This window comes from Mustela nivalis (genome assembly GCF_964662115.1).
Source record: "Mustela nivalis genome assembly, chromosome: 18".
NCBI lineage: Eukaryota > Metazoa > Chordata > Mammalia > Carnivora > Mustelidae > Mustela > Mustela nivalis.
The window spans coordinates 57,782,534-57,810,419 of NC_139037.1; the positions used below are offsets into that span (position 1 = coordinate 57,782,534).

Below are 27,886 nucleotides of genomic sequence, written 5' to 3' on the forward strand. Positions count from 1 at the left end.
TTGTCACATGCTTAATTTTATATGCAATTATATTTAATGTTTTTCAAATGGTCTGTGGGATTGTCCATACTCCTATCAGTTCACTCAGGACTTTTTTTTCCCCTCTCTCCTGAAATTCTCTCTCTTGCTTTCAGCTGAACTTGCTGCTCTCTAGGCCTGTGCTAAGCTCTGCTTGGACATCCCTGAGTTGGGCCCTGTTTCCTGGGTCCCATATCATTGTCTCACTTGATTGACTCTTCATTTGGTGGAGCACATCTTCTAGTTGTTCTCTCAAAAAGGTGAAGAGGTTGATATTTTTGGGTTCTTAAAAACTAAATACAGCTTCATTCTACCCTCCCACGTTTTTATAGCTTGGGCTGGGTATAAAATTCTAGCTTGGAAATAGGTGTATCCTCTTTCATTCAAATCTGTTTGTACTGTGACTTGGAATACAAATTTGGAGAACAAGGGAAAGCTGTTTTTCCCCCCTTAGATTTGTATACATCCTCCCTTTCCTTTCCTTTGAACTCGTATTTGAATTTTTTCTTTTCTTTTCTTTTTTTTTTTTTTTTTAAGAGAGACCTCCCCTGATAGTGGGTTGGGGAGGAGGGTCAGAGGGAGAGGGAGAATCTCAAGCAGATTCCATACCCAGCATGGAACCTGGTGCAGGTCTCGCTCTTACAACCTGGGCTAATACCAAGAGTCAGACACTTAAGCAAGCCACCCAGCTGCCTCTTAACTTTTTTTTTTTTTTTTGCCTTTTTGCTTTTTTTCCTGGAAGCTTTTAGAATCTTCCCTCTTTCTCTGGTTCTGAAAATTCATTCATATGCCTTACTGTAGTCTTTATTCATTAATCATCCTGACCTTAAGTCTGTCCTTTCTATCTGGCAATTCATAGCCTTAGCTTCCAGGAAATTTTCTTGTATATTTCTGTGCTGATTTCTTCTCCTTTCCTTTCTCTGGGTCCCACCAAGATAATCCAGGATGATCTCCCCATCTCAGGATCCTTGAACTTAATCCTGTTTTTGCCCACATAAGGCAGCAAAAGAGAAGACGTAGACGAGGAGTTGGGAATCCCTGCCCTCGGATTCAAACCCTGTCTGGACCTTTGAAATTAATCAGTGATTACTACTTTTGTTGGAAGTGTGCTAAGGATAGAGTGGTTATGCTTTTATGGAGTCTCTACTTTTAGAGATTCATTCTGAAATACCTATCATAAAATGAGAGGGTGTCTGGGATTTGCTTCAAAATAGTTGACTGGTTTGGGTGTGACTGAAGCAGGATCAGTCCTCGTTTGACATTTAATGAAGTTTGGGGGATGTGGGTCTTCATACGGTTCTCTCAACTTTTGTGCCCATTTGAAATTGTCCCTAAAATTAAACAGTTATAAAATGACCATGGCATTAGAGCCATTCCCTGGAATGGAATGGCAGTAGAGCCATTCCATTCAAGTGGAAGAATCAGACAATAAATAGAACAATAAGCCAAAAATAGCATCTCAGATACTGCTCGCTATTGGGGAAAAAACCAAGTTAGGTGAAGCAGATATATTCTTGCCCCTGACTGGGACAAATACTCAATTCCTGTGGCTGTTGTAACAAATGACTCCACACTCAGTGGCTTAAAACAACACATTTATTTTTGTACAGTTCTGAAGGTCAGAAGTCCAAAATCAGTTTCACCAGCTGAAATCCAGGTGTTATCAGGGCTGTGCTCCCCGAGGCTCTGCAGGAGAATCCGTTTCCTCACCTTTTTCAGTTTCTAGAGCTGTGTTCCTTGTATTCTTTGGCTCCACCCCCTTCCTCTGTCTTGAGACACTACAGTTTAGCATCTCGATCCTGTTACGTTGCCTCTGTCTCTGTTCACTGTGATCTCCCTCCTTATAAAGGCATCAGTGATTACACTTAGGCATGCCTGGATATCTCAAGCGCCTTAACTTCATCACACCTGCAAAGTCTCTCTTGCCATATAAAGGGATGTTCCAGAGATTGGGGCCTGGAGATCTCTGGGGTCCACTATTCAGCCTGCCCAGGGAGTGATGCAATTTAAATAGAACAATCAGAAAGGTCTTGCTGAAGAATGGAACTTTATAGAAGGCTTGAGGGAGGTGAGGGAAGAAGCCACAGAGATCTAGGGGAAAAGCCTTCCAGATGGAGGGACCAGTGATCATGCTGTTCATGCCCTTGAGTAACCTCAAGGTTACTCTCCCCTTGACCATGGCTGGCTGTAGGGATGTATTCTTGGTAGGTTTTGTTTTTTTAAGATTTTAAAATTTTATTTCGAGAAAGAGCACACGTGGGGAGAGGGGCAGAGAGAGAATCTCAAGCAGACTCCATGCCAAGCTCCATCCCATGACCCTGAGATCCTGAGCTCAGGACCCAAGTTGAAACCAAGAGTCAGACAGTCACCCCGCTGAGCCACCCACGTGCCCTTGGATGTGTTCTAAGAAACGGAATACTGCAAAAGTGACAGGCTGTCACTTCCGACATCAGATTGGAAATGACAGTGACTTCTATCTTCTTTGCGTCTGTCTCTCTTGGGCTTCTCTTGCTTCTCCATTGGATGAAGCCGGCTGCCTTGAGAGGTGCCCACATGGCAGGGATCTACAGGTGGTCCTGGCCAACAGCCAGCCAGGAAATGAATCTTGCCAGCAACCACCTGGTGAGCCTAGCATCGGATCGTTTCCCAGAGGGAACAGGCATGTCTGCAGCTGCACACAGTCCTGACCTACAGAAACTGTGAGATAATAAATGCTGTTGTTCTCGACCATTACATTTGGGGGTAATTTGTTGTACCAGTGAACTGGATCCTGCAGATCTGGGGCCCGCGTGGAAGAGCCAAGAAGCCAAGTGTGGCTAGGAGGAGTGACTTGGGAGCAGGGGACAGTGAGGAAGGACGTCAGGGAAGTAGCAGCATGCTTGCTATGATGCCTGACTCACATTAGCCCATACTCAACTTCATTTTATTATATTCTGGGTTTTAAGATGTCCTTCCTCCTTTCCCCCACTCGCTTGAACAAGGTAAGCATGGATGGGATGGGGGAGCTTAGAGAAGATGCCTGACCCAGTCGAGGGGTGGTCAGGGAGGGCTTCCTGGAGGAGGGGATGTCTCTGAGACCTGCGAGGCAGGGTAAGATAGGGGTGATGGCCCTGTGGGCACAGGACACCACTGGAGACAAATAGAAAGCAGAGGACTAAGCAGCAAGGTGGGGCTAGCTGCTGCATGGCGAGTGCGAACAGTGGGATGGCAACACCATGATTTATTCCCAACTATCTGAGGTCACGTTGTGCAGGTTCTCCCCATTTTATTCTCCTTGGACGTCATACTGCAAGGAACATCAGGGCTGAGGCTGTCTTGGTGACCCCTGGGTGCCTTTGGCTCCCCAGCTCAGGATGTGCACAGGGCTCAGGTAATACAGGATGAATGAATGAATGAATGAATGAATGAATTAACGAGAGAGAGAGAATTATGAAGGAAGTCAAAGCCTTGGGTAGCCCACTGCCTCCTGATTTCTGGCTCTCTCGCCAAGCCTTGTGGTTGTATCAACAAAGCTCATTCTCTAATCCCAGCTAAACAAAGGATTCGAGCCTCACTCTTCTCTGCTGTGATCAGCTCCACAAACTATCATGCACACAGACATAGACACATGGACCCTGGAATAAAATGGGCTTTGGGCAACTCACCGTGCCTCTCTGAGCCTACTTTTTCATCTGTAAAATGGGGAAAATAAAAGGATGCGATTTATAGGACTGTCATGAGGATTTAATGATGTAATTTCCTCCACTGCCCTAGCCTTAGCCACAGACTGGCTCTGCCTGCCAGGCTTGGTCCTTCTGGTTCATGTGCACAAGGCACCCAAAGTGACTTACAAGTTCAGAATGCAAATTTGACCCCCCCCCATGGCTCATTCACCCCTTCAACAAATATTTATTGAAACCCCACTGTGTGCCAAGCACAGTGGCAATGACCACAGATGTAGGAGGGAGTAAAATGGACAAAATCCCTGTCCTTATGGAGCTGACCTTCTAAAGTAAATAAGTTAAATATTTAGTATGTCAGATGGTTAGATGGGCTCTGAAAAAAAAAGCAAGGGAGGGAGCTACAGGAGTATATGAGTTTGTGGGTGTGTGTATATGGGGTGGGGATTTAATTTGGTGTCACTGAGAAGATGACATTGGAGCAAGGACCTGAAGGATGTGACAAAGCCAAGCCATGCAGACGTCAGGGGAAAGAGCATTCCAGGCAGACGCAAAGACCCTGAGGTGGGATGTGCCTGGAGTGTTCTGGAAACAGCATGTGGCTGAAATAAAATGAGCTAAGCCAGAGAGGAGGGGATCAGAGAGGTAAGGTGGTGGGTTTGGGGATGATGAGGGGGTATGCTGGTTAGACAGGGTTCTGCAGACCACTCTAAGGATTTTTGGCCTGGCCCTGCCTCTCCCTTCAGCTGCTTTCTCTCTACTCTGTCCTTCTACCATGCAGGCTTCCCTTTAGCTCTTTGAGGCATCAGCATTCTTGTGGCGGCAGAACTTTTGTATATAGTGTTCCCTCTGGTTGGAACACCAACACCCTTTCCCCTTTTCTCATCCATCCCCTTTGGCTGGCTGGTTCCTTTTCATTTCTTCCTGTGTCTACTCAAACCTCATTTCCTCAAAGAAGGCTTTTCTGATCACTCCACACCCCTGTAGTTGACAGCATGTTTCCTGTATGTAGACCTTATGGTTTTCAGAATTTTCCCATCACAGTACTTGTCATACTTGTAACCATATATCCACATGTATGTTTAAAGTCCGTTCTTTGAGGACACAAACAGGGGCTGTCTTGTTACCTTTGTGTTCCCAGGGCCTCGGACAGGGTCAGGCACACAGTAGAGACCTCATATTTATTTGTTGAGCAAATGCACAAAAGCCCCTACCTACTGAATCCTGAGTATCTGCTAGACCCAGTTTTAAATGCTTTATGCGGGTTAATTTAAGCATCATCTCCATCGTAATCTCTTTTTTAAAGTATTTGTTTTTACTTTTTTTTTTTTTTTAATGTAAGTTCTATGCCCAATGTGGGGCTTGAACTCATGACCTGAGATCAAGAGTCCCGTGCTGTACTGACTGAGCCAGCCAGGTGCCCCTACATTGTGAATAATCTAATTGTTCCTACCTTGCAGGTGTCAAGTTAATTTGACCACAGTCACAGGGATGGCAGACAGTGGAGCCGGGATTTGGACCCGGGCATTCTGGTTCCAGAGTCCACACCTTAGCTACCAAGCCACGATGCCTTTGCATTACTGCCTGATGCGGGCAGTATCTGGCAAACAGTAGGCGCTCACTAAACGGGAGGAGTTCTTCCTCCCAGAGAAGTCTAGCATACAGCAGGCATTTTATAGGTACACGTTAGTCTGGTGCGACAAAGCTATTCCTAACTCGTGGGCTCCATAAGGGTCCTCAATTTCCTTGTCAGTTCCTTTAGACTCCATTCACTGTTACACGATCTGGGTAGGTGCAGGAAGACCAAATCCTAATGAATGGGATCGATTATCTCGGTTCTCTTCCTTCATGTGTTGTTCTTGTTACTCTGCGATCCTCAGCAACGCCTCCGGCACCGCCTCTCCCGGGAGCCCGCCCCCCCAACATTGCCATGCGCACGCGCATTGTCCCCCCCGCCCAGTAGAGTGACGGGAGGGATCAGCCAATGGAGTCCTGAGAAAGGTGGAGAGGCACCTGGAGAGTTCCCCACCGATCCTGCGTCCTGAATATTCATGAGGGAGGCGGGTCGACGCCGCTTTTCTCGGCGGCCGGCGCCATGAAGTGAGAAGGGGGTCCTGAGTGCGCTGCTTGCGAGTGGGCTCGGGGGTGGGGTGGGGTCTGAAAGATGGGGGGATTAGTGGGCGCGCCCGGGGCCCGGACGGGGGGAGGGGCTGCCGGAGGAGTGGGGCGAGGAGAGCGGCGGGGACCTGCGGGGCGGTAACAGGGATGGTCAGCGAGGAGATGCCGAAGGGACCCGAGGCTCCCGGGGAACTGGGGGACCCTCGCGGGAAACCGGCGCCGGCAAGTAACCCCTCTCGGCCGGACGGCTGGGGACTGTGGGGGCTGGAGAGGGGCTGCGGGGGCGAGGGACTGAGCCGGTCGCCCCCTGCCGCCAGGCTCAACGTGGACGGGCTGCTGGTCTACTTCCCTTACGACTACATCTACCCGGAGCAGTTCTCCTACATGCTGGAGCTCAAGCGCACACTGGACGCCAAGGTGGGTGGGCCCGACCCAGCCTTTCCCACCCGGCAGGTGCACTACGCCCCGTGGGTCTAAGCACGGAGATTGCTGGACCTCGGGGTTTTAGGAATATGAGGTCCTGGGGAAGTTGGCACTCCTAAAGCTCCTGTTACCTAAAACAGCAGCACCTAACGTTTATCAGCCGCTGCGTTGCTTTGGAGCCGGCTCTCTGGGTTGGAATCCTACAGTTGTGTGCCTTTGGGCGAATCCCTTCATCTCCCTGTTTCACAGCTTTCACCTCTGTAAAATAGGCTTAGTACCATTGCCTACCCTCAGAGGTTCACGGGAAGGTTATGGGAGTTAATTCAGTAAGTAAGGCAGCAGTTCTTAACTGGGGATGATTTTGACCCCCAGAGGCAGTCCAGAGACATTCCTGCTTGTCATACTAGTGGAGTGGGCGTACTAGTGGGCATCTGGTAGGTAGAGGCCATGGGTGCTGCTAAGCATTCTGCAGTGCAGGGGACAGCCCCCCTCCCATACGTCAGTGGAGCCTAGATGGAGAAACCCGGATATGAGTAAGACACTTGGAAGGGGTGCCAGGCACAGAGTAGGTGCTGTGGAAGTGTTTGCTAAATTAAAAGAAAAAGTGGGTCGCTGCATATCAGCTACCATGCTAAATATGTAACCGTCAGTTTTTCATTAATCCTCACAGTTGTGATCTGAAGAAGTGCTTATTAGGCCCATTTTATTTATTTTTTTAAAGATTGTGCGTGTGTGTGTGTGTTTAAAGTAATCGGTGTACCCTTTGCGGGGCTTGAACCTGTGATCCTGAGATCAAGAGTCACATGCTTTTCCGAGCTGAGCCAGCCAGGGGCCCCAGGCCCATTTTAGAGATGAGGATACTGAGGCCACATCGGTGAAGACACTTGCCTAAGACCACTCAACAACGAGGTGGCAAAAGTGGGGTTCAAACCCACTACCCCAGGACCTAGAGTTTTAATTGCTGTGGTCCCAATATTTCTAGATGGTGGCATGCCGGGAGTGGTCCCCAGAGTTTGTGTCCCTAAAGTTCTGTCTTTCCTCTCAACATGCAGGGTCATGGCGTCCTGGAGATGCCCTCAGGCACTGGGAAGACAGTGTCCCTGTTGGCCCTGATCATGGCATACCAGAGGGTAAGTGACCCCTGGGACCGGGGAGGGGGGCAGAGGGAAGGGGTCCAATGGAGGCTGAGTCTACTGTCACCGGCAGGCGTATCCACTGGAGGTGACTAAGCTCATCTACTGCTCGAGGACGGTGCCTGAAATTGAGAAGGTGAGCCAGGGCCAATCCTGGGGCTCCCCCAGTCCTGCAGGACTTGCTGGTCCCCCTGTTGGTTGCCCTCATAGCTTTGGGGGTTGCTGGGGAAGCTGGGGAAGGGGCTGGGCCAGGCTGGGCAGGGTCTTACGCCTGAGTCCCCCTCTGTCCTCCACGGGAACAGGTGATCGAAGAGCTGCGAAAGTTGCTCAACTTCTATGAGAAGCAGGAGGGTGAGAAGCTGCCGTTTTTGGGGCTGGCTCTGAGCTCCCGGAAGAACCTGTGTATTCATCCTGAGGTGTGTACCCATTTCTCCCCTTGCCCCCAGTCTCAGGGTTGAAGAAACCTCCATCTGACCGGAGTTCTAGATCTGTAAACCTGACCCCTCAGGGCGGCAGGCAGGGACCACCTGCAGACTTGTCACATGTCAAACTCTGACTCCTGGTCGGGTGGCCCAGAAAAACACACCTCCCCAGCCTGGGAGAGGTTAAAAAAGGCTGTTCATGGAGTCTAGCAGGCCAGGTTTCCTGGCTCAGAAACCTTAGTCACGTATTCTTGGAAAGGTGATTTTTTATAATGGGGCTTCAGTCTTTTCTGTAAAACACAGCTTTATACAGTTGATAAGATTGGGCAAGGGGGGAGAACAGGAGTGAGATGGGCGAAGGGGGTCAAAATGTACAAACTGCCAGCTATAAAGCAAGCAGGTCACAGGGATGTAACCGACAGTGTGTTGACTGTAATTAATGATACTTTGCTGTATATTTGAAAGTCACTAAGAGGGGTGCCTGGCTGGCTCAGTCAGTAGAGCACGCAATGCTTTATCTCCAGGTCATGAGTTCAAGCCCCACATTGGCTGTAGAGTTTACTTTAAAAAAACCGAGAAAGTAAAAAAGAAAAATTGTAACTGTGGGGTGATAGATATTAATTAGGCTTTTTGTGATGGTCGTTTTGCGGTATTTACAAGTATCAAATTATTATGTTGTACACGTGAAACTAATAGTATTATATGTCCATTATATCTCAATAATTAAAAGAAAGCGGGGTGCCTGGGTGGCTCAGTGGGTTAAGCTGCTGCCTTTGGCTCAGGTCATGATCTCAGGGTCCTGGGATCGAGTCCTGCATCGGGCTCTCTGCTCAGCAAGGAGCCTGCTTCCCTCTCTCTCTCTGCCTGTCTCTGCCTACTTGTGATCTCTCTCTGTCAAATAAATAAATAAAATCTTTTAAAAAAAAATAAAGATTAGGTGAGATGATTTTTTAAATCAAGGTAAAATGGACATATAACTTACATAACTTTAGTTTCAGGTTTACCATGTAATGTGTCGGTATTTGTGTATATTGCAAAATAATCACCATGGTAAGTCTAGTTAATATCTGTCACTTTACACAGTCACAGAAATTTTTTTCTTGTAATGAGAACTTTTAAGATCTCTCACAGGAGCTTGGAAATACGCAATATGGTGTTATGAACTAGAGTCTCCTTGCCGTACCAGACACAGGGCTGGAACTCACAACCCTGAGCTCAGTGTAAGGGTCTAACAGTCGCACTGCTGTTACACCCCCTGTGGTTAAGGTCTCCCTGGTGTCTTAACTCTTTAATAATAAAACCGTTGCGGTTTAAGTTTCCCCCAGAATTCCTCATTCTCACTGCAGATGGAACAGGCCAGCACCACCCCCCTACCCCGTCCCACCTTGTTGACAGGTGTAGAGCCCCAGGTTCCAGGAGTGGTTGAACATCTTGGCGCTGAGCCGCGCCCTTTCCCACCCCACCTCCAGGTGATGCCCCTGCGCTTTGGGAAAGACGTCGACGGGAAATGCCACAGCCTCACAGCCTCATATGTGCGGGCACAGTACCAGCAGGACCCCAGCCTGCCCCACTGCCGCTTCTACGAGGTGCCTGCCGGCCGGGCCGAGGGAAGAAGACCGGGTTGGCTGTAGTAGCCGGCCTCCCTGACCCCGTGTACCCTCTCGCCCCAGGAGTTTGATGTCCATGGGCGCCAGGTGCCTCTCCCTGCTGGGATCTACAACCTGGATGACCTGAAGGCCTTGGGGCGGCGCCAGGGCTGGTGCCCCTACTTCCTTGCCCGGTATTCGGTGAGGAGGCTGCTGGGGGTCAGGCAGAGGAGGGCAGCAGTGTGGGGTAGCCCATCGGCCCACCTGCATGTCCGTCTGTCTCTGTCCATTAGCTGTTCTCTGTCCCTTGCCTGTGTCTGTCTGTCTGTGTCTGTCTTACCTGGCCTCTGGGGGAGAGTGGGACTAATGGGGGTACAGGGCGAGGGGTGGCAGGGCAGTGTCGCACCTCACATGGGCTGGGCTAACCCTGCCCTTCTTGGCCCCCAGATCCTGCACGCCAACGTGGTGGTTTACAGCTACCATTACCTCTTGGACCCCAAGATTGCAGAGCTGGTGTCCAAGGAGCTGGCCCGCAAGGCCGTTGTGGTCTTTGACGAGGCCCACAACATTGGTGAGGCGGGAGTGGGGCGCACGGGGACGCACGTGGGCGCCGGCCCCTCTGCCGCGGCTCCAGCAGCTCCAGCGGCCTGACCGAGCCCGGGTTCCTCCCCTGTCTTCCCCAGACAACGTCTGCATCGACTCCATGAGCGTCAACCTCACCCGTCGGACTCTGGACCGCTGCCAGGGCAACCTGGAGACCCTGCAGAAGACGGTGCTCAGGTCGGGGCTCCACATCCCGCTCCTGCCTGAGCCTCTTCCAGGAACCCCCTTCTGCCCAGCGTGGCCACAGGGCCAGCTGCCCTGTCCCTGCATCCCCCGCATATCCCCTGCCTGTCCCACCTCGCCCGCAGGATCAAGGAGACGGATGAGCAGCGGCTGCGGGAGGAGTACCGCCGCCTGGTGGAGGGGCTGCGGGAGGCCAGTGCGGCGCGGGAGACCGACGCCCACCTGGCCAACCCCGTGCTTCCAGATGAGGTGCTACAGGGTGAGCCCCAGCTCTCAGCTGCCACCCACACCCTGCCTCACCCGGCCCACTCCCAGCCACCGGAGTGGCTGATGCCTTCTTCCCGCAGAGGCCGTACCAGGCTCCATCCGCACGGCAGAGCACTTCCTGGGCTTCCTGCGGCGGCTGCTGGAGTATGTCAAGTGGCGGCTGCGGGTCCAGCACGTGGTGCAGGAGAGCCCTCCGGCCTTCCTCAGCGGCCTGGCCCAGCGCGTGTGCATCCAGCGCAAGCCCCTCAGGTGTGGCCCCATGCGGCTGGGGGCGGGGGTGGGGTGGGAGGCCAGACCCTGGGCCCTCCCCGAACCTCAGCCTCTGGGCCTGAGCTGCCATGTTGTGCCAGTGTCGGGAATCAGCGATCCAGGTAGAAGGAGCCTGTGTGAGGGCCGTCCGACCAAGGGGTAGCCAGGGAGGGAGTGGCCCTGGAGGGGGGCCCCGGACAAGAACCCAGCACGGTGGTACCTTCAGGGGGAGAGGTGCTGTGGATCCCTTGCACCCCAGTCTGCTGCCAGTGCTTCTCTTTGTGCCCCGGAAACCTGAGGGCAGGAATGACCCCACCGGGCAGTCTGTGGGGTGGGTCAGCCTCCCCGGCGCGCAATAAGCAGAGCGTGGACCCAGGAGTGGGGTGGGGCCTTCTGTCCTATTCCTCTGCTATTTTGGATAAGTCATGGGTCTTCTCTGAACCTCAGTTTCCTCTTCTGTTGGAGTGGGAATGGAGTGGTCACCTTTACTCTGGTTTCTGTGGGGGTTACATGAGAAAGCCATGATAGAAATAACTCCCCGTCTTGACCCCCAGTGATGAGCTAACCACTTGAGGTTCTGTATCTTGTGGGCTCTCAGTACAGCGTCCCTGGCTGCACACGAGGACAGTGTGGCCTAGAGACAGCAAGCTATCAGCCAGCGTCACAGCTCCTCATGGGGGAGGTGCGTGAAGCCAGGTCTATAGGGCTCCGAAGGCCCTGGCTGCCCTGCATCTCGGGGAGTGGAATGGCCCTTGGGGTGGCATTGTCTGTCCCTCTTCATGAGAGACTCATGAAGGCAGAGATAGGCTCCTGGCCAGTTATGTTCCCTGAGTGCCTGCTCTGTGCCGGGGGAGACCCGTCCCTGGACTGGGACAACTGTGAGCTGGCACGGCTGGGATGGGGGAGGCCCGAGGGGGCGCTTGATCCAGCCAGGGTGGGGAGCATCAAGAAGTCATACTTGAAGCCATGTTTGGAGGCCGGTTCTAGAACTCTGACTATCGGCCTGGTTCTGAAGCCAGGTGCTCCCGCCCCATGACCTGCCCTTGAGGGGCGACATTGCCAAGCCTGACTGTCCGTGTTTGTGACCGAGTGGCTGTGTGTGTGTGCACACGCGTGAGGGTGTGAGACTCCTCTGTGAGTCTGTGGGATTCTGACGCTCTGTGTGTCATCAGGATGGCCACATGTGACCGACAGTGGAAGCGGCCATGGGTGTGAGTGTGTGTGTGTGGCTGTGTAGGACTGGGATGCTCGGTGTGGCTGTGGGTCTCCTCTTTGGACCAAGAACGTGCATGAGATCGTGTGACCACGTGCTTGGAGGGTCTCATCACTGGTGTGTGTGTGTAGGTGTAGAGTGTGGAGACACGGGTGACTGAAACAGCCCCAGCCTCTGTCCTCAGCAACCACTTAGTCGCATGGGGTGGCATGTGTGACCGCACGCTGATGGTGGCGGAGGGGGTCACTGTCCCGTTGGCTCTCCATTGCCCCCCTGACGCCGTCTGGCCTCCCGCACCAGATTCTGTGCCGAACGTCTCCGCTCCCTCCTGCACACCCTGGAGATCGCTGACCTCGCCGACTTCTCTCCCCTCACCCTTCTGGCTAACTTCGCCACCCTCGTCAGCACTTATGCCAAAGGTAAGCTTATCTTCTGCCTGTGCCAGCCCCCCAGCAGCCAAAATGAGAATCCCCGCAGAGACCAGAGGCTTGTCTGTGGGGCGGGGACGCTCAGAACCTTGTAGGGTTGGGCTCAGGAGTTTGGGCTTTGTTCCGAGTGTGGGGCGGTTCCACTGATAGGTCTTGAGTTCGCCAAGCCTCATGCTTAGATTTGTATTTTCAGAGGCTCCCTCTGGCTGCAGAGTGGAGTAGGGTGGGGGGGTGAGGCCAGAGAAGCTCTGGGGTGTCACTCCCCCTGTATGGTCTGGTAAGGAGTTGGCCCTTCTACTCCCAGGAAGTGGGGAGCCATAGGAGGTTCTGAGCAAGGGAGGGGCTGGGACCTGGGGCGGGATGGGAGGACAGAGGAGCTGGAAAGCTCTCTCTGGAGACCCGGTGCTTGGGGTGGGGAACAGTGCTCAGGCGTCCAGCTTGCCAGGGAGAGGGGAAGTGTTCCCGAAGCTTTACTGGTCAGCCCTCCCTCCCTTCCCTCAGCGTTAAGCTGGCCAAGGGCTCAGTCTGATCCCCAGGGATTACTGTTGTATCCCGGAAACCAGGTCAGGCCTCTTGACACGCTGCACCAGCCCAGAGGATGGAGAGGCTGTCCCCCAAACCCAGGACCTGTCAGTAGCGAGTCCCACTAGAAGCTTCCTTCTGTGTCCAGTCCCCTCCCTGTCCCACCCCATCTTCCTTCTGGGACTGGCTTTTTCCTCTCCTCCCCACTTCCCCATCCACCAACGTCTCACACTGTTTTACCTGGGACATCTGTCCCTGTATTCCTCAGCCCCCCATGATCTCCTGCTCCTTCAGGCTTGGCTTGTTAGAAATGTTCCCTCTTCCAGGAAGCCCTCCCTGACCCCCAGGCTGGTCAAGCCCCCCTCCTTCTGGTTTCCCTGTCCCAGCCCCGTCTACTCTGAGTGGTCACTCTGAGGACATTACTGTGCCTCTGTCATCAGACTGTGAGCCTGGAGAGGGCAGGTCCAGAGCTATCTTGGTTCCCACTGTCCCTAGTATAGGACAGGGCACAGAGGACTGTTTGTTTGTTTGTTTGTTTTAAAGATTTTATTTATTAATTTGACAGAGATCACAAGTAGGCAGAGAGGCAGGCAGAGAGAGAGGAGGAAGCAGGCTCTCTGCTCAGCAGAGAGCCTGATGCGGGGCTTGATCCCAGGACCCTGGGATCATGATCTGAGCCGAAGGCAGAGGCTTTAACCCACTGAGCCACCCAGGCGCCCCTGTTTGTTTGTTTTTTTTTTTAACATTTTACTTATTTATTTGACAGAGACAGTGAGAGAGGGAACACAAGCCGGGGGAGTGGGAGAGGGAGAAGCAGGCTTCCCACCTAGAAGGGAGCCCAATGTGGTGCTCGATCCCAGGACTCTGGGATCATGACCTGAGCCAAAGACAGACACTTAATGACTGAGCTACTCAGGCACCATATTTTTTTTAATTAAGTAAAGTTGAATATATGAATTCATTCATTCATTCACCTTTTTTTTTTTAGATTTTATTTATTTATTGGGCAGAGATCACAAGTAGGCAGAGAGAGGGGGAAGCAGGCTCTCTGCTGAGCAGAGAGCCTGATGCAGGGCTCGATCCCAGGACTCTGGGATCATGACCTGAGCTGAGGGCAGAGACTTTAACCCACTGAGCCACCCAGGCTCCCCCAGAAACCAAGAGGGGTCTCATTCCTGAACTCTTGGAACTTACATTGCAGAGGGGAGGACAGGTAACAGAGACTCAAATAAATAAGAAAGATAATTCCAGAAAGGGACAGTTTTCACAAGAAACAAAAATGTTGCCATGTTGGAGCATGCCTGCAGTGGCCAAGGAAGCCTGAGGCGCTGACATTTGAGCTGAGTTCCAAATGACCAGATGGAACCAGCTGCCTTGGGAACCTTTTCTGGCTGTGGGGCAGCCAGTGCAAAGGCCCTGGGGTGGAGTGAGCCTGGTCGTTTTTGGAAAGTTAGGCAGGAGGCGGCCTGTGAGCCAGGAGGAAATGAGGTCAGCACGGCAGGGTCTCAAAGATAATCTCAGACTCTGGAAGGGGCCTGGGGAGCTGTGCAGGGCCTCTGAGCAGGGCAGGGATGTGATCTGACCCGGGATTTCACAGGGTCCCTTTGGCTGCTGGGAAGGGAGTACAGGTGGGAGCTGGAAGCCCAGGGAGGTGACTGCAATAGTCCAGGCTAGAGGTGATGGTGGGGGAGGGGCGGGGAGAGTGGTCGGATCACAGATAGGCTTTGGAGGCAGAGCCAACCTGCCTGATGGTTTAGAGACAAGGATCATGGGGGAAGCCTCCAGGCTTAGGCTTGAGTGGGGGTGTAGGTTCCTGTGGCCCTGGGAGACTCTGAGGGACCTTTGGTGCACTCTGTTCATGACGCTCCTGGGTGGGTGTCGGCCCTGGGAGAAGTGGGCAGGTTGGGATGTACTGTGGGCTCCCGACGCCTGGATTTTAAGCTTGAGGAACCAGTGGCTGGTCCCAGTCACTAATGGGGCAGGAGAGAGTGGCCGGGTGGGCATGGCAGTGACCGGTAACCAAGAGTCTCACCTGCTTGTAGGTTTCACCATCATCATTGAGCCCTTTGATGACAGGACTCCCACCATTGCCAACCCCATCCTGCACTTCAGGTGAGACCCGACCCCAGTATGGGGGCGTGAACAGACCAAGGGGGCCCCAGAGTGGTCCTCACCAGCCCCGTCCGCTTCCTGCAGCTGCATGGACGCCTCACTGGCCATCAAACCCGTGTTCGAGCGCTTCCAGTCAGTGATCATCACATCGGGGGTGAGGCCCCTTCTCCGTCCCCAGCCCTCCACTGTGGGGCTCCCGGTTTCTGCCCAGTTCTGCTAAGATCCCTCCCACTGTCCCTGCAATAGACGCTGTCCCCCCTGGACATCTACCCCAAGATTCTGGACTTCCACCCTGTCACCATGGCAACCTTCACCATGACGCTGGCCCGGGTCTGCCTCTGCCCCATGGTGCGTGGGAGAGGGTGGGTGCTGGGCCAGGGGCGGTGGGCCTCCATTCCTCCCTCTCTTTCCCCTGCTGATGGGGCAGGAGAGTTTTAGAGCTGAGGGCACAGACTCTGGGTTCAGACAGATCTGGGCTTGATGTGACTTCTCTTTGGGGGTGTGATTCCCCAGGCCTCAGTTTCTAATCTATAAAGTGGGAGTGCTTCCTCCCTGACCTCCCGGGGTGGTTGAGGGGATTGTGAGAGCGGCTTGCACGGCCCGGGGCCCAGTGCCGGTGGGCACTCGGTCAACATTTTGGTTAATGTGGGCTCTGCCTAGTTCGTCCTCTGGCCATGACCTTGATGATGAACCTTCTGCTTTGTCTCAGTCTCCTTTGTAAAACAGTCTTCATAACGTGGGCCCTCAGTCCCTTCTCCAAATTCCTTGGGCCAGATGTATTCCAGAAGTGAGAATTTCCCAGACTTGAAAAAACCAAGCAGGTGCTGTGTGGGGTGTGACATTCGGTGGGTTTGGGGCAGCTATGGCCAGGGAAAGTCCTGGTTTGGCAGGAACATGTTTTAAGCCGGCAGACAGAGGGAGGTCAGCCAGGACCCTGAGTGGACTCAGGTGAGGGCAGGGGTCGCGACCACACGAGTTGGCACCAGAGTTAAGTACCTGGAGTTCTGAAGTTGGCTCAGCTTTTGGAATCGCCCTTTGGGGGTTGAAGACTAGTGCTGGCCACGTCCTGCCTTGTCTGTGGAGGCCGGCAGGGGGTGCTGGGGGTGCCCTGTGCCTGGTGGCTGGTGAACTCATGGGGATATATGTCCTGCGGGAACCGCGTGGCCTGGGGGCTGGGGCCAACAGGATGGACTTGCTGGTCAGTGGTGCAGGCAGATGGGGTTGGTTCTGCCGCTGCTGTTGACTTGCCACGTGACTCGTGGTGGGCAGCTCATCTTCTCCGGGCCTGAGGTCATCTGTCCATGCCATGCGGGTGACGGGGGAGCCGAGGTTTCACTCAAGGGCGCCATGTCCCTGCAAAGCCGAGCCCTGCACCAGCAGGCCGCCAGCCCGTCGGCATGGTTGCTGCCGGTTGCTTACCCGGACATCTCTTGCTCTCTGCAGATCATCGGTCGTGGCAATGACCAGGTGGCCATCAGCTCCAAATTTGAGACCCGGGAGGATATTGGTATGCTGCTCATGGGGCAGCTTGACGGGTTCTTGGGGTGGGTGTATTGGGGGTCTCAGGCCGTGGTAACAAATAGCCCCAAGTCTGAGCCGCGGTCACATCTTGCTCACGGTATGCGCCACTGTGGGTTGGCAGGGGCCTGCCCCATTTCTCCTCACCCTGGGAACCTGCTCCACTGGACACGCCCCTGTGGGGGTGACATGTGACGGGAAGGGTCCTGGTAATGCCTCCTGAAGGCGTTCACCCGGAAGTGACCCACCACCCCTTCTGTGCCCCTTTTGTTGGCCAGCGCAAGTCACGTGGCCACGCCTCGCCTAACTCTGGGGGCAGGGGCGGGGGACGCAGTCCTCCCAGGAGCCTGGGAAGAGACGTGGAATGTGTGTGAAGAGCCGTCCGGAGGTGTGGAGCCCTCCACCTCCAGGTGGCCTCAGTGGCATTTTCTAGGCACCCTGAATTCAAGATGGGGCATTAGCTAGGAAACCTCTGACAAGGGAGGGGGAGCAGGACCCGTGCACGTCCTCTCACCACCACCATGCCCCACCCAGCGGTGATCCGGAACTATGGGAACCTCCTGCTGGAGATGTCCGCCGTGGTCCCCGATGGCATCGTGGCCTTCTTCACCAGCTACCAGTACATGGAGAGCACCGTGGCCTCCTGGTATGAACAGGTAGGCCCAGCTGCCCGTTCCCCGGGAAAGGCCCCCTCTCCTCAGTTCTTGGCGCTCTTTCTCATTGGTCTCATGTTGTAAGTGGTGACATGCATCATGGAGGACAGGACAGTGTATAAAATACAATTCAAAGAACAAATGGCGTAGCGTACCCTAGTCCCCCCTGCCCCCCAACATCCAGACCCTGCGGGACAGTGCAGGGGTGAAGTCATGGAGTGTTCTGGAAGTGGGGCTCACCACAGCCAGGTCCCGAATGGCCGGCAGGATGGGGGCGTGGTGGCCACTGTGACATCTCTGCTTCGGCACCACAGCCCAGCTCTCGGGTAGTGGAAGCAGGTGCCTCTAGGGTAACCCACACTCCAGGGAATGGGGCAGGGAAGCCTTGTCCACTCGGTCGAGACCTTGGTCTCGTCCTCAGCGGGGTGCTTCCCACACCGTAGGAAAGGTGGCTGCTGGCCATCCAGGTCCGCATCTTGAGTCTAGTGTGTCCTATTTAAGAAAGCTTTGCCTACCTCAGGCTCCTGAAGATCACGTCCTGTGTTTCTTCTAGAAGCCGGGTAGTATTAGCTTTCACATCTGGCTCTGTGAGATACCTCACATCTTTGTGTGTGGTGTAAGGTCAGGGTCAAGATTCTTTCTCTCCCTCTATGAAGCTCCAGTCATTGCAGCCCAATTCCCTAGAAAGCACTTGCCCCCCGCCAAGGGGTACAGGTGAGCCATCTCTGTGGGGGTGTGTTTCTGGACCCTCCGTTCTGTCCTGTGTCTGTCCTTGATCACTCACAGAGCTAGTGCAGGGTCATGGAAGTCTCTGGGCAGCCTCAACCCGGCTCCCCCTGGCCTATGTTGGCTCCTCCACTAAAGTACCAGCAGGGTGGGTGGAGGGTCCCACTTCGCCTCCACTCACCCTGCTGAAGGAGCCACTTTGGGCCATATGCCTGCCCCACTTGTCCGGAAGATGATGTTCCGTGCCTGGAATCACAGCTTCCCACCAGGAGTGAAGCCGGCCAGCAGCCACCCCCTGACCCCACCCCCGAGTCTGTGCCGGCCACCGGGGCCCGGGGAGAGAGGTAGTCGGCTGCACGGGGGTCGGGGCAGAGTTGAGCCGAGGCAGGACGCCTATGCCCTTAGTCCACTTTCCGCCAACCTGCAGCCTGACCTGCCTGTTGTCCTCCCCCTAGGGCATTCTTGAAAACATCCAGAGGAATAAGCTGCTCTTCATTGAGACGCAGGATGGGGCTGAGACCAGTGTCGCCCTGGAGAAGTACCAGGAGGTGGGCAGCGGGGCAGGAGGTGCCGGGAGACTGCACGCAGGGGGCCCAGGGGAGGCAGTTCTGAGGGGACTTGTCTCCTGTCCCGCTCCCCTCCCCAGGCCTGTGAGAATGGCCGTGGAGCCATCCTGCTGTCAGTGGCCCGGGGAAAAGTGTCTGAGGGAATCGACTTCGGTGAGTAGACCGGGCTCTCCCCTCCCCAGGTGCCTGCCTGGAGCTCTGGCTATTTCTGTTCCCGCAGGGGATGACCCAACACACCCGCAGCCTGGGCTCAGGCAGGGACCTCCCCCTTCCTCAGTCCCCGGGCCCTGCGGGGTCTGCTGCTCTGATCACCCCCCAGTAACCCATCCCCCGCCTCATGCTCGCTCTGCAGTCCACCACTACGGGCGCGCGGTCATCATGTTCGGTGTCCCCTACGTCTACACCCAGAGCCGCATTCTCAAGGTGAGCAGCACCGTGGCTCCCTGGGACAGTTGGGGTTCTGGGGCCCTCCCCTTGGGACTGAGGTGGCATGCAGGAGGGGCGCTCTTCTCACGGGCAGGCGCGGCTGGAGTACCTGCGGGACCAGTTCCAGATCCGCGAGAACGACTTTCTCACCTTCGACGCCATGCGCCACGCGGCCCAGTGCGTGGGTCGGGCCATCCGCGGCAAGACAGATTACGGCCTCATGGTCTTTGCCGACAAGGTATGGGTGCAGGGGTGTCGGCCTACCGGGCTGTGCCCCCTACCCCCTTTCCAGATGGGGAAGGAGGCCCGGGCTCCCTGACAGGGACCTCATGTCTTTCCTTCCTCCCTCGCGCTTCTGCTGACAGCGGTTTGCCCGGGCTGACAAGCGCGGGAAGCTGCCCCGCTGGATCCAGGAGCACCTCACGGACGCCAACCTCAACCTGACCGTGGATGAGGGCGTCCAGGTCGCCAAGTACTTCCTGAGGCAGATGGCTCAGCCGTTCCACCGGGTGAGCTGGAGGGGCCCACCCTCCCTCCCTCCACTCTTCCGAGGCGACGACGCTCCTTGACGAAGGTCCCAAGCCCCAGCCCTGCCCAGGGGAGCAGCCACACCCATCCTCCATGTGGGAGACTGGCTGGCTGTCCTCTCCCTACCTCAGGCCTAGCTTCTGCTTCCAGGGATGGCATGTTCCCCCTTAGGTGGGTGTTTCTAGACTCCAGCATCCCGCCCCATAGCTCCCGTGCGGGCCACCCCCTGTCACTACTGGTTCTCAAGTCTTGGCCCCTAGGGTCCCAGGAGGCCTGTGAAGTGCTCCCGCCGTCCGGCCCCACCTGGAGCTGACTCCTGTCCCCTCACCCCCCAGGAAGACCAGCTGGGCCTGTCCCTGCTGAGTCTGGAGCAGCTGGAATCAGAGGAGACGCTGCGGAGGATAGAGCAGATCGCGCAGCAGCTGTAGCTCAAGGTGTGCACAGGGCCCGGGAGGGGGGTGGGGCGACTCTGGGGTTTCACCTGGCCCCGAGGCCCAGCAGCCTAGAGGTGGTCTCTGGGCCTTACAGGAAACCTCAGGTAGACATTTATGGCTTCCAAATCTACAGCCTTTAATTGCAGGAGGAGCGAGGGAGTCCCATATAGGGGGAGCCCCTAAGAGGTGGGGAGAAACTCAGGGAGATGAAAGGCTGCCCCTCCCCCCTTCCCCACTCTTCCTGAGAAGCTAGAGCCATGTTGTCCTGTCCCCTTCAGCGGGGGCCCAGGTCCTGGGTGCTGGTGCTGAGGGTGCGCGTGGTCTTGCTCAGGTGCTGATGGGGGACCTGCAGACAGACATAGGGGAGGTGTGGGCGCGGGGCAGGACCCAGCTCTGCTCTGGGTGCCATGAGGGTCACCACTGAGCATCCCCAGGGCTTGCTTTTCTGTCCCTCGGGCTCTAGCCCAACTAGGGCCTGTCCATTCTCCTCTTCACGGGTCCCTTCCAACACCAGCCCAGGCATACCCCTCCTCCCTTGCCTCTGGGCCTGCTAGCCCAGCCCCCTACTCCACTGTTGCCCCAGGTGCTCCCCTCACCTGGGTCCCAGCAGCCTTTGGACCGTCCACATTCAGCACGTTGAGCGACAAGGCTCTCTTCATCCTATAAGAAGAGGGTAGAAGGGTGAGGCCCACAGCATCTGCCTCCTGCTCTAGACAAGGCTTGCCTGGCACGGGATGTGACTGACAGAGGTGATGGGAACCATGGAGAGTTCTGGAACAGGACAGAGCAGTGTGGGTTGCAGAAGCTGCAGCTGTTGGGGCTTTTCGCTGCCCCGATCGAACACTCACCCAGCTGCCCCTGCCATCCCCTCGCCTCGGAGACGGGAGACCAGCTTCTCGCTTCCACGCCTTAGAGACTCACGGATCTTGGAGAAGGAGCTGCTCCGACGAAGGGTCTGGAGAGGGCGCCAGGACCCCAGTCAGCCCCACTTCTCCTCCAGTCCCCGCCCCAGGAGCGGAAGCCAAGCCCATCTTCCCTCCTCACCTGTTCGGTGTCACCAGTTGTGCCTGCATTGGGAGCTCCTAGGAACAGAGGGTGGCAGTGCAGTAAGGACATGGAGCAGTCGCCGGGTGGGGGGAGGGCGGGGGCGGGGTAGGGGGCTCACCCAGAGGGGCAGGCAGGTCCTCGCGGCTCAGGATCTCTCGGTACAGCTCTTCTGCTTGCTGGTACTTGTTCTGTTTCAGGTAGGCCGAGGCCTGCAGGGAGGGTGGGTGATCGAGGCTCAGATCTGGAGCTCCCCTGGGCACATCCTCCCCTCCCCCACAACTTCGTGACCTGGGGCAGGTGACTAATTCCTGCTCTACTATGGACTAGTAACATAACCTTTGTGCCTCAGTTTATTTGCAGAATGGGACAACAGGAGCACTTAGCTCCTGGGGTCCTTTAAGAAATGGATGGTGCTTTCCCTCAAGGACTGAAATGGGGGTCTAGCGCTCAATAAACCTCTGGAACTGTCCTCTGGCCCCACCAACCTGTGTGTTTCCTGAGGCTTCCACGTCCTCTATGTGCCAGGTGACCTCACTGGTCAGAGCCCGGCTCAGAGGCCAGGTCTTAGGAGACCCCTGCTCTAAGGGCTCGCTTGAGCCAGTGGGTGCCTCTGGACGGGGGTGGGGGGGGGTGGGGAGGGGGCTGTGGCAGGCATCCCCAGGGCTGAGAGGTACCTGTGCCCCACAGCGCCCTCACCAGGTTGTTTTTGGTCTTGGCCACGTTTGGGTCGTTGGGCCCGCCCAGGGCCTCGTAGATGCTCAGGGCACGGGCGTAGTGCTGCTCCACCTCCTCAAATTTGCCCTGGTTCTGGCACAGCAAGGCCAGGTTGTTGAGCTGCTTGGCTACGTCCGGGTGGTCGCTCCCCAGGACCTGGGGGTCGGGGGGCATGGGTGAGCCGCGTGATGCCGGCAGAGGTAATGGGGGTCACGAGGAAAGGTTCATAGGATCTAGGGTGAGAGTTACAGGAGGTTGTGGACCAGAGGGTAGAAGTTACACAAACGAGATTCATCAGGTTGAGGTCAGGGTGGTCCTATGGAACTGGAAGAACTGTGGGCATGTGAGGTGATGCAGAAAAAGAGTCAAGATCAGGGGAGTTCACTAAAAGTTAAGGGGGGGGTGGTCATGAGATTGAGTGAGAGCCACCGAACTGAGCACATCAGGTTCAAGTAGGAAGAACTGGTGGATATGGGACTCTGCAGGGACAGGCCAGGGTCAGGGCCCAGCGGGGGCAGTACCTTCTCCCGGATCTCCAGGGCGCGCTGGCACAGGGGCTCAGCCTCCCGATAACGCCCCCGCTTCCCATAGAGCACCGCCAGGTTGTTGAGGGTGGCAGCCACCTGCAGGGGCGGTGTCAGGTCGGGGGAGGCAGGTCAGGGTATTGGGAAGAGGGTTGGGGGAGGCAGGTCAGGGTGTGGGGAGGCAGGGCCCCGTCACTCTCCCTCTCAGGCCCCCACTCACTGCAGGGTGCTCAGGGCCCAGCGTCTGCTCCCGGATCTGCAGGGCATCGTGGAGAAGGTCTGTGGCCTCCTTGTATTTGTTCTGGTCCCTGTGAGGAGGCCCAGGGATGGAGAGGGTTGGCCATGCTGGGGTGCCGCCCTTCCGCAGTCCCTTGTTGGGGTCTCCACGCCTTCCAAATCGAGCACAGGCTCCCTTTGCTGGCAAGCCTCCGGCCACCTCAGAACTGTTTCCCGCTCTTTTGGGGTATCTTGCCTATGTTCTCCGACTCCTCGCCTGGGTCACAGTGGCTTCCCCAGGTCCCTGCCTAGCCCCCCCCGCCCCCCCCCCCCCGGTGTGCCGCGCTGGCAGAGCAAGACGCCAGCCCCCATCCCCCAACAACAGGTCCACACTGGCCCTGGGCTCACCGGTACACCAGCGCCAGGATGTTGAGCATGGTGGCCACGTCAGGGTGGCAGTGGCCCGAGCTCCGCTCCAGGTCCTCCAAGGCCTGGCGGCACAGCGGCACTGCAACCTCGTAGCGGCCCTGGCCCGCGTACTGGATCACGAGGTTGTGCAGGGTCCGAAGGCGGGCAGGGATCTCGTAGCCACCCTGCTGAGCCACTGCGGCCCCCACTGCCTCGGAGCCTGCTGGGGGGCGGCCAGGCATCAGGGCACTGCTGTCGTCCCAGCCTCCCTGACCCATGAAAGGGAGAACGTACCCCAGGACTGTAGCTGCCTCACTGCCCCACTGGCCCCTGGGATGATGCCCCTGTCGCCCCCACTGGAGCTCTGAGATTGGGAAGCCAGGCGATGGATGTGAACACAGGGTCAGCCTGGCCGGCGGCACTGTGACCACCTTGCCTGGTTTCCCGATTGCCAGCCTCGGCTGTCACCCGCCCTGACCCAGGCACTTGACCTCATGCTCCTGCTCCCCTGCCCAGACATATACCTCGGGGTCTCACGGTCTCAGCCTCAGCCTCTCTCCCCTGTGCCTGAGTGCCCCCCGCAACTGTGGGCTCCCCCACACCCACCTTTCCTCTCTTCCTCCTCACTGGGGAACAGGGAGGCCAGGCTGTCTCGCCGAGGAGGGGATTCAGGCTGCTGCAGAGGCCAGGAAAAGGGGCGGTGTCAAGAAGCTGGGAGTTTGCTTTAGAGACCGGGGTCCTGGATCTCAGGGTTTGAGGGAGGTAGTAGAGCCTGGGTGAGGGGGTGGTTCTGAGGACTTGGGAGATCTGGGAACTTTGTGGAAACTGGGGGGCTTCTATGGAAATTCTAGAGGGTCTGGGGGTTGTAGAAGTCTGTCAAGGGGTCCAGATCTTTGGAAGGAGGATCTGGGGCACTGAGGGCCCATGGTGGGGGTACAGGTCTGTGGGGTGTCTAGGGAGGAAGGGGGGCCCCAGTGCCTCCAGCCCCCCACGGCACCTGGCTCTCTGCCGGCGGGTCATACTGTCGCAGCTGCCCCAGGAACTCGAGGTGGTTCTTCTCCTCCTCAAGCTGCGCCACGGCCTCCTCGCTGGCCCGGAGCCGCCGCTGCGTCTCCTCCAGCTCCTCCCGCAGCCACGCGTTCTCCTGGGCCAGCCTCCGGGCCTGGGCTCGCAGCCGCTGCTTCTCCGCCTCCAGCGAGCCCACATGCGCTGACAGGGCCAGCAGCACCTGTGGGGGCCCGGGGGTCAGAGGCCTGGCCCAGCCCAGAGCACCCCTTCTCTACCCAGGAGTCCCTGGATCCTACAGAGACCTTTCCATGGGATTCCAAGTGTGTGCAGAAGCTCCCGGGGAAAAGTCCCAAATCCTGTCCAGGGAGCCTTCTGATCTCACCCAGGCATGCAAACTACGTGTAGGGATGCTTCATGGTCTACCCATGTGACCCCAATGTCTCCCCAGAACCCAGAGTTCTACAGATGGGTGCCATTTGGCTCAGGGCTCCTGAACCACACTAGGACCCCTTCTGCTGCCCAGGAACCCCATTCCAGCCTAGAGCCTCTCCCCAGGCCTGGCTCCCCTAGGCCTCCCGCACTTCAGGCTCGTCCCACCGCATAGCTGTCTCCTCCATCCCCCCCCCCCCCCCCCCCCCCCGCCTCCTGCCAGCTTCCCAGCCTCCCCCCTCCCCATAGATGGAGAGCTGCCCCCCCCCCCCCCCCCCCCGCATACCTGGGCCTCACCCAGTCCAAGCTCGATGGCTTCCAGTGAGTGGCTCACCACCTGCTGCTTTTCTTCCAGGAGCTCCAAGCCGGCCACCATGCCCTGTCCTGCCAGGGCCTCAGCCAGGTGTCTGGCCAGGTCATGGTGCTCGGCCCGCAGGGCCTCCAACCCCTGCACCACTTGTCGTGTCTGCCGCACCAGCTCCTCGGGGCTCAGGCGCTCTGGGCCCAGCCCCACACTTCCAGGGGCTGCCACCTGTACGGACATCACAGCTCCTGGGGGGGAGGGGGGCAGGTGGAGGGGATTGGGGAATCAGGGCCAGGGCTAGGTCAGCCGACCGGCTGCCCATCAGGACCCTTCTCCGACTGTCTCCCTGTCCAGCCGGCTCAGAGAGCCCTCTGTCTCCATCCCCTCCTCACTCGGGCCAGCTCCCAGTCCCACACCCATACCAGCCAGGCAGCAACTGGGAACATTCTATAGTCTAACTTTGCTGGTCCTCAGCCCTGGGCCCTGCCCTGCAGGCAACTCTGAAACCCCATGCATAACTAACCCCAAGAGGCAAACAGTGGTCTAATGGCCTCCCACCTGCCCTTGGCTCACCTGGCCAGCCTTGTCCACCCCAAGGGCCCCAGAACACTTCCCGGGCCGTGTGACCTGGACTGGAGGCGCCCGCCTCTGCTGGGAGGGCGGGGCGGGGCGGGGTGTGTGGAGGCGGGTGGCCTCTCCCGTGAGCTCATTCTTAGGGTGTTTTTGTTGGGAACCAGTCAGACCACTGGGGGTGGGGTGGGGCGGGAAGAAAGCGCCAAGGGGCTGGGATGATGGAAGCAGAGGAGTCCTCCAGGTTTGGGGGGATCAGGAGCTGGGGGAACCCGTGTGTCAGCTCCTAGGACCTGAGGAGCTGACAGATTCCAAGGGAACAGGGGCTCCACCCTCCACTGCAGACAGGCTCAGCCAGCCCAAGGCAAGTTGGGACACACGTGTGGCAGCCACAGCTCAGGGATGTCACACTAGCCATAGGACAGCTCAGAGTCTGAGGCCTCAATGCTAATGGGTGGGGGTCTCACAGGGGACACTTCACGCGGATGTCTGTGGATGACAAGGTCAATGACCTCTGGTGGTGCCTCTGGATCCCTCATACACACATAGACACGCACACATACACTCCACTCCCAGAAATGGACCCCAACACACACACACCCTCCCTTCTTAAATACATAAGGCGACACAGGCGGTCTCCTCTCAGAAATCAAATACATGCTTTTTCAAATACAGTGCAATCTATACAAACTTTCTCAGAAAGACACCTGCCCACACTCATGCACACACACACATTCACACGCTCCCCTCTCAGAAATATAACTCGACATACACACACTCCCTTCTTAAAAATAGAATGTAATATACATTCTCCTCTCAGAAACAGGACATACTCTGGACATGCCCTGTCTCTTCCAAGAAATAAAACTGAACGCAGTCCCATACATCCATATTTGCTTTAAAAAAAAACCCTAATGCCAGGGAACTGAGGTGGCTCAGTTGGTTAAACGTTTGCCTTTGGCTCATGTCATGATCCTGAGGTCCTCAGATCGAGTCCCACATCGGGCTCCCTGCTCAGCGGGGAGTCGCTTCTCCCTCTACTCTTCCCCTGGCTTGTTCTCTAATAAATAGATAAAATCTTTTTTTAAAAAGCCTAATGCAGCACACTAACCTGGGCGCGCGCGTGCACACACACACACACATACTCCTCTAGAAATGATACATGTACACTCTCCTCTTGGAAATACAACACACAGGTCTATTTTCCCCTCAGGAAAAAAGGCCAACACACACCGAAACCTGTGCCTCTCATCACTGAATAGATAACCAAATCCCAAATCACTCCAATTCAGCCTGTCCCCTTGTACATAACCCCATGACGTGTCCTTCTCCTGCACTCGGGCGGTCCTACAAGTCCCTAACTCTCCATGACGTGCCTCTAGCGGGAACGCATGTACACACGTGCACACACACGCACTCACTCCTAGGAGTCACTGTGGACCTGTCACCTTCTTCCCCACTTCCTCCAACACCTTGCCGGGCCACCCAGGGATTCACACATCTGTGTGCAGCACACACGCAGAGACACAGAGCTCCAAACATGGGCATACCAACGATTCCTCAACTCGGACTCAGCTGTCCTGTCCCAACTGGGTGTCCACGGCAGGCACCCGCAGCGGTGGGGACACACAGAGTAGAGCCACAGTTTCTGCACATAACCCTCTAGGCCACCACAAGCAGCCCAGTTTTGGGTACCTCCTCACGTGTCTCATATTGAGACACCCAGTAAGAAAGCCACAGAACCAGTGGATTTTCTAGACCTCAGGCTCTCACTTGCCACCAATCTCCACGTATATGTGGGTGCATAGGCCAGTCTCTGTCGCTGTACGCACCTATGTGTGTGCACAGCACATGGAACTTAGTGACACTCGCAAGCCCCGCAAAGTCTTGATCACACAAGTTCACGGAGAGTCATTCTGACCGCTCCAACCGTTTTTCACACGATTTTGCCCACACTCAGTCCCGAGAACAACTCCCTTTCACACATGCACAACCGCACAGCTGATAGTGTTAATCACAGGCACACCCAACCAGTCCGAGCGGGTCCCACAGGGCCCACAGCTGGCCCCATCCCCCCAAGCCCTGGGTCAGGCACCTAATCCCATAAACAACAGTTCACCTCCCTCCCACACACCCGGCCCTGTATTAGACACACACTCAGAGGTCGCCCATGTGTTCATATCTCTGAAACAGTTCCGCATCATCCCCACAGTCCCTCTGCACCCGCGCAGGGTTCCACAGACCGTCCATCTGCCCTTCTCACCCGTACCCACCGCCTGACCCCATCGCACACACACCTGAGCCTCGTACACCGGCTCTCACACGCACCATCTCCACTCCCACACTAGCAGGCAGGAGGCCCCCAGCACGGTCATCCCCTAAACCACACATCTTACCCCTGGCCGGCCAGCCTGGCCCAGCCCAGCCCAGCCCAGCCCAGCCCCGCGCACCCCGCTTCCCCTGCCAGGCCGTCACAAGGGCCCCTTCCCTCTCCCCAGGCCCCGCCCCGTCCTCGCTTCTGTTTACCTCCGCCTGGGGGAGGGGGCGCGGCCCCAGCTGGGCCTCCAGACCCCAGGGGAGCCCCAGGGCGGGGCAGGGAGCCCCCAGGGGCCCCAAGTCTCGTCCCCGTCGCCAAGCCAGCGCGCCCAAGGGCGCGTGGGGCCCAACCCTCACCCTCCGCCCCCGCCCCCATCCTCGCGGTCCCCGGAACTCCCTCCCCGCACTCGGGGGGGCCCACCTGAGCGCGGGTGACTCCGGAACTCGCTCTGCCGCGACACACACGGCCGCGTCCCGCACACCGTGCACGCCCCACCGCTCCCAGCTGCGCCGCGGGTTTTGAGCCGCCAGCCGCTCATCCGAGGGGCGGGGCGGCCGGAAGC

At 56.7% G+C, this 27,886-nt stretch overlaps 2 protein-coding genes across 9 annotated transcripts; one reads left to right on the forward strand and one right to left on the reverse strand.

Moving 5' to 3' along the window:
* The first annotated feature begins 5,622 nt into the window (after positions 1-5,622).
* Positions 5,623-21,314, forward strand: ERCC2 (ERCC excision repair 2, TFIIH core complex helicase subunit). 3 transcript variants are annotated; one of them, XM_082710636.1, is made up of 24 exons: positions 5,623-5,777; positions 6,113-6,212; positions 7,271-7,348; positions 7,425-7,487; positions 7,654-7,767; positions 9,243-9,359; positions 9,444-9,560; positions 9,807-9,930; positions 10,043-10,139; positions 10,271-10,404; positions 10,493-10,661; positions 12,175-12,293; positions 14,867-14,936; positions 15,021-15,090; positions 15,183-15,284; positions 16,380-16,443; positions 16,989-17,110; positions 18,289-18,381; positions 18,480-18,552; positions 18,752-18,822; positions 18,920-19,063; positions 19,191-19,334; positions 19,689-19,787; positions 20,371-21,314. In XM_082710636.1, the coding sequence occupies exons 1-23, from the start codon at positions 5,773-5,775 to the stop codon at positions 19,779-19,781; spliced, it is 2,283 nt and encodes a 760-aa protein (XP_082566762.1). In that variant the 5' UTR covers positions 5,623-5,772; the 3' UTR covers positions 19,782-19,787; positions 20,371-21,314. The 3 variants fall into 3 exon arrangements, with proteins under 3 accessions (XP_082566762.1, XP_082566763.1, XP_082566764.1); XM_082710637.1 differs by having other exon boundaries at positions 5,697-5,777; positions 20,501-21,314; XM_082710638.1 differs by lacking the exon at positions 5,623-5,777 and adding an exon at positions 5,786-6,017.
* Positions 19,899-27,886, reverse strand: KLC3 (kinesin light chain 3). 6 transcript variants are annotated; one of them, XM_082710644.1, is made up of 13 exons: positions 27,745-27,886; positions 24,420-24,685; positions 23,694-23,924; positions 23,303-23,372; positions 22,697-22,916; positions 22,293-22,380; positions 22,070-22,171; positions 21,531-21,704; positions 20,953-21,043; positions 20,832-20,869; positions 20,636-20,742; positions 20,384-20,447; positions 19,899-20,133 (listed from the first exon to the last, which is right to left on the reverse strand). In XM_082710644.1, exons 1-13 carry the CDS (start codon positions 27,860-27,862, stop codon positions 20,062-20,064), a joined length of 1,641 nt encoding a protein of 546 aa, XP_082566770.1. In that variant the 5' UTR covers positions 27,863-27,886; the 3' UTR covers positions 19,899-20,061. The 6 variants fall into 6 exon arrangements, with proteins under 6 accessions (XP_082566770.1, XP_082566767.1, XP_082566766.1 ...); XM_082710641.1 differs by having other exon boundaries at positions 22,697-22,919; positions 27,745-27,874; XM_082710640.1 differs by lacking the exon at positions 27,745-27,886 and adding an exon at positions 27,534-27,716.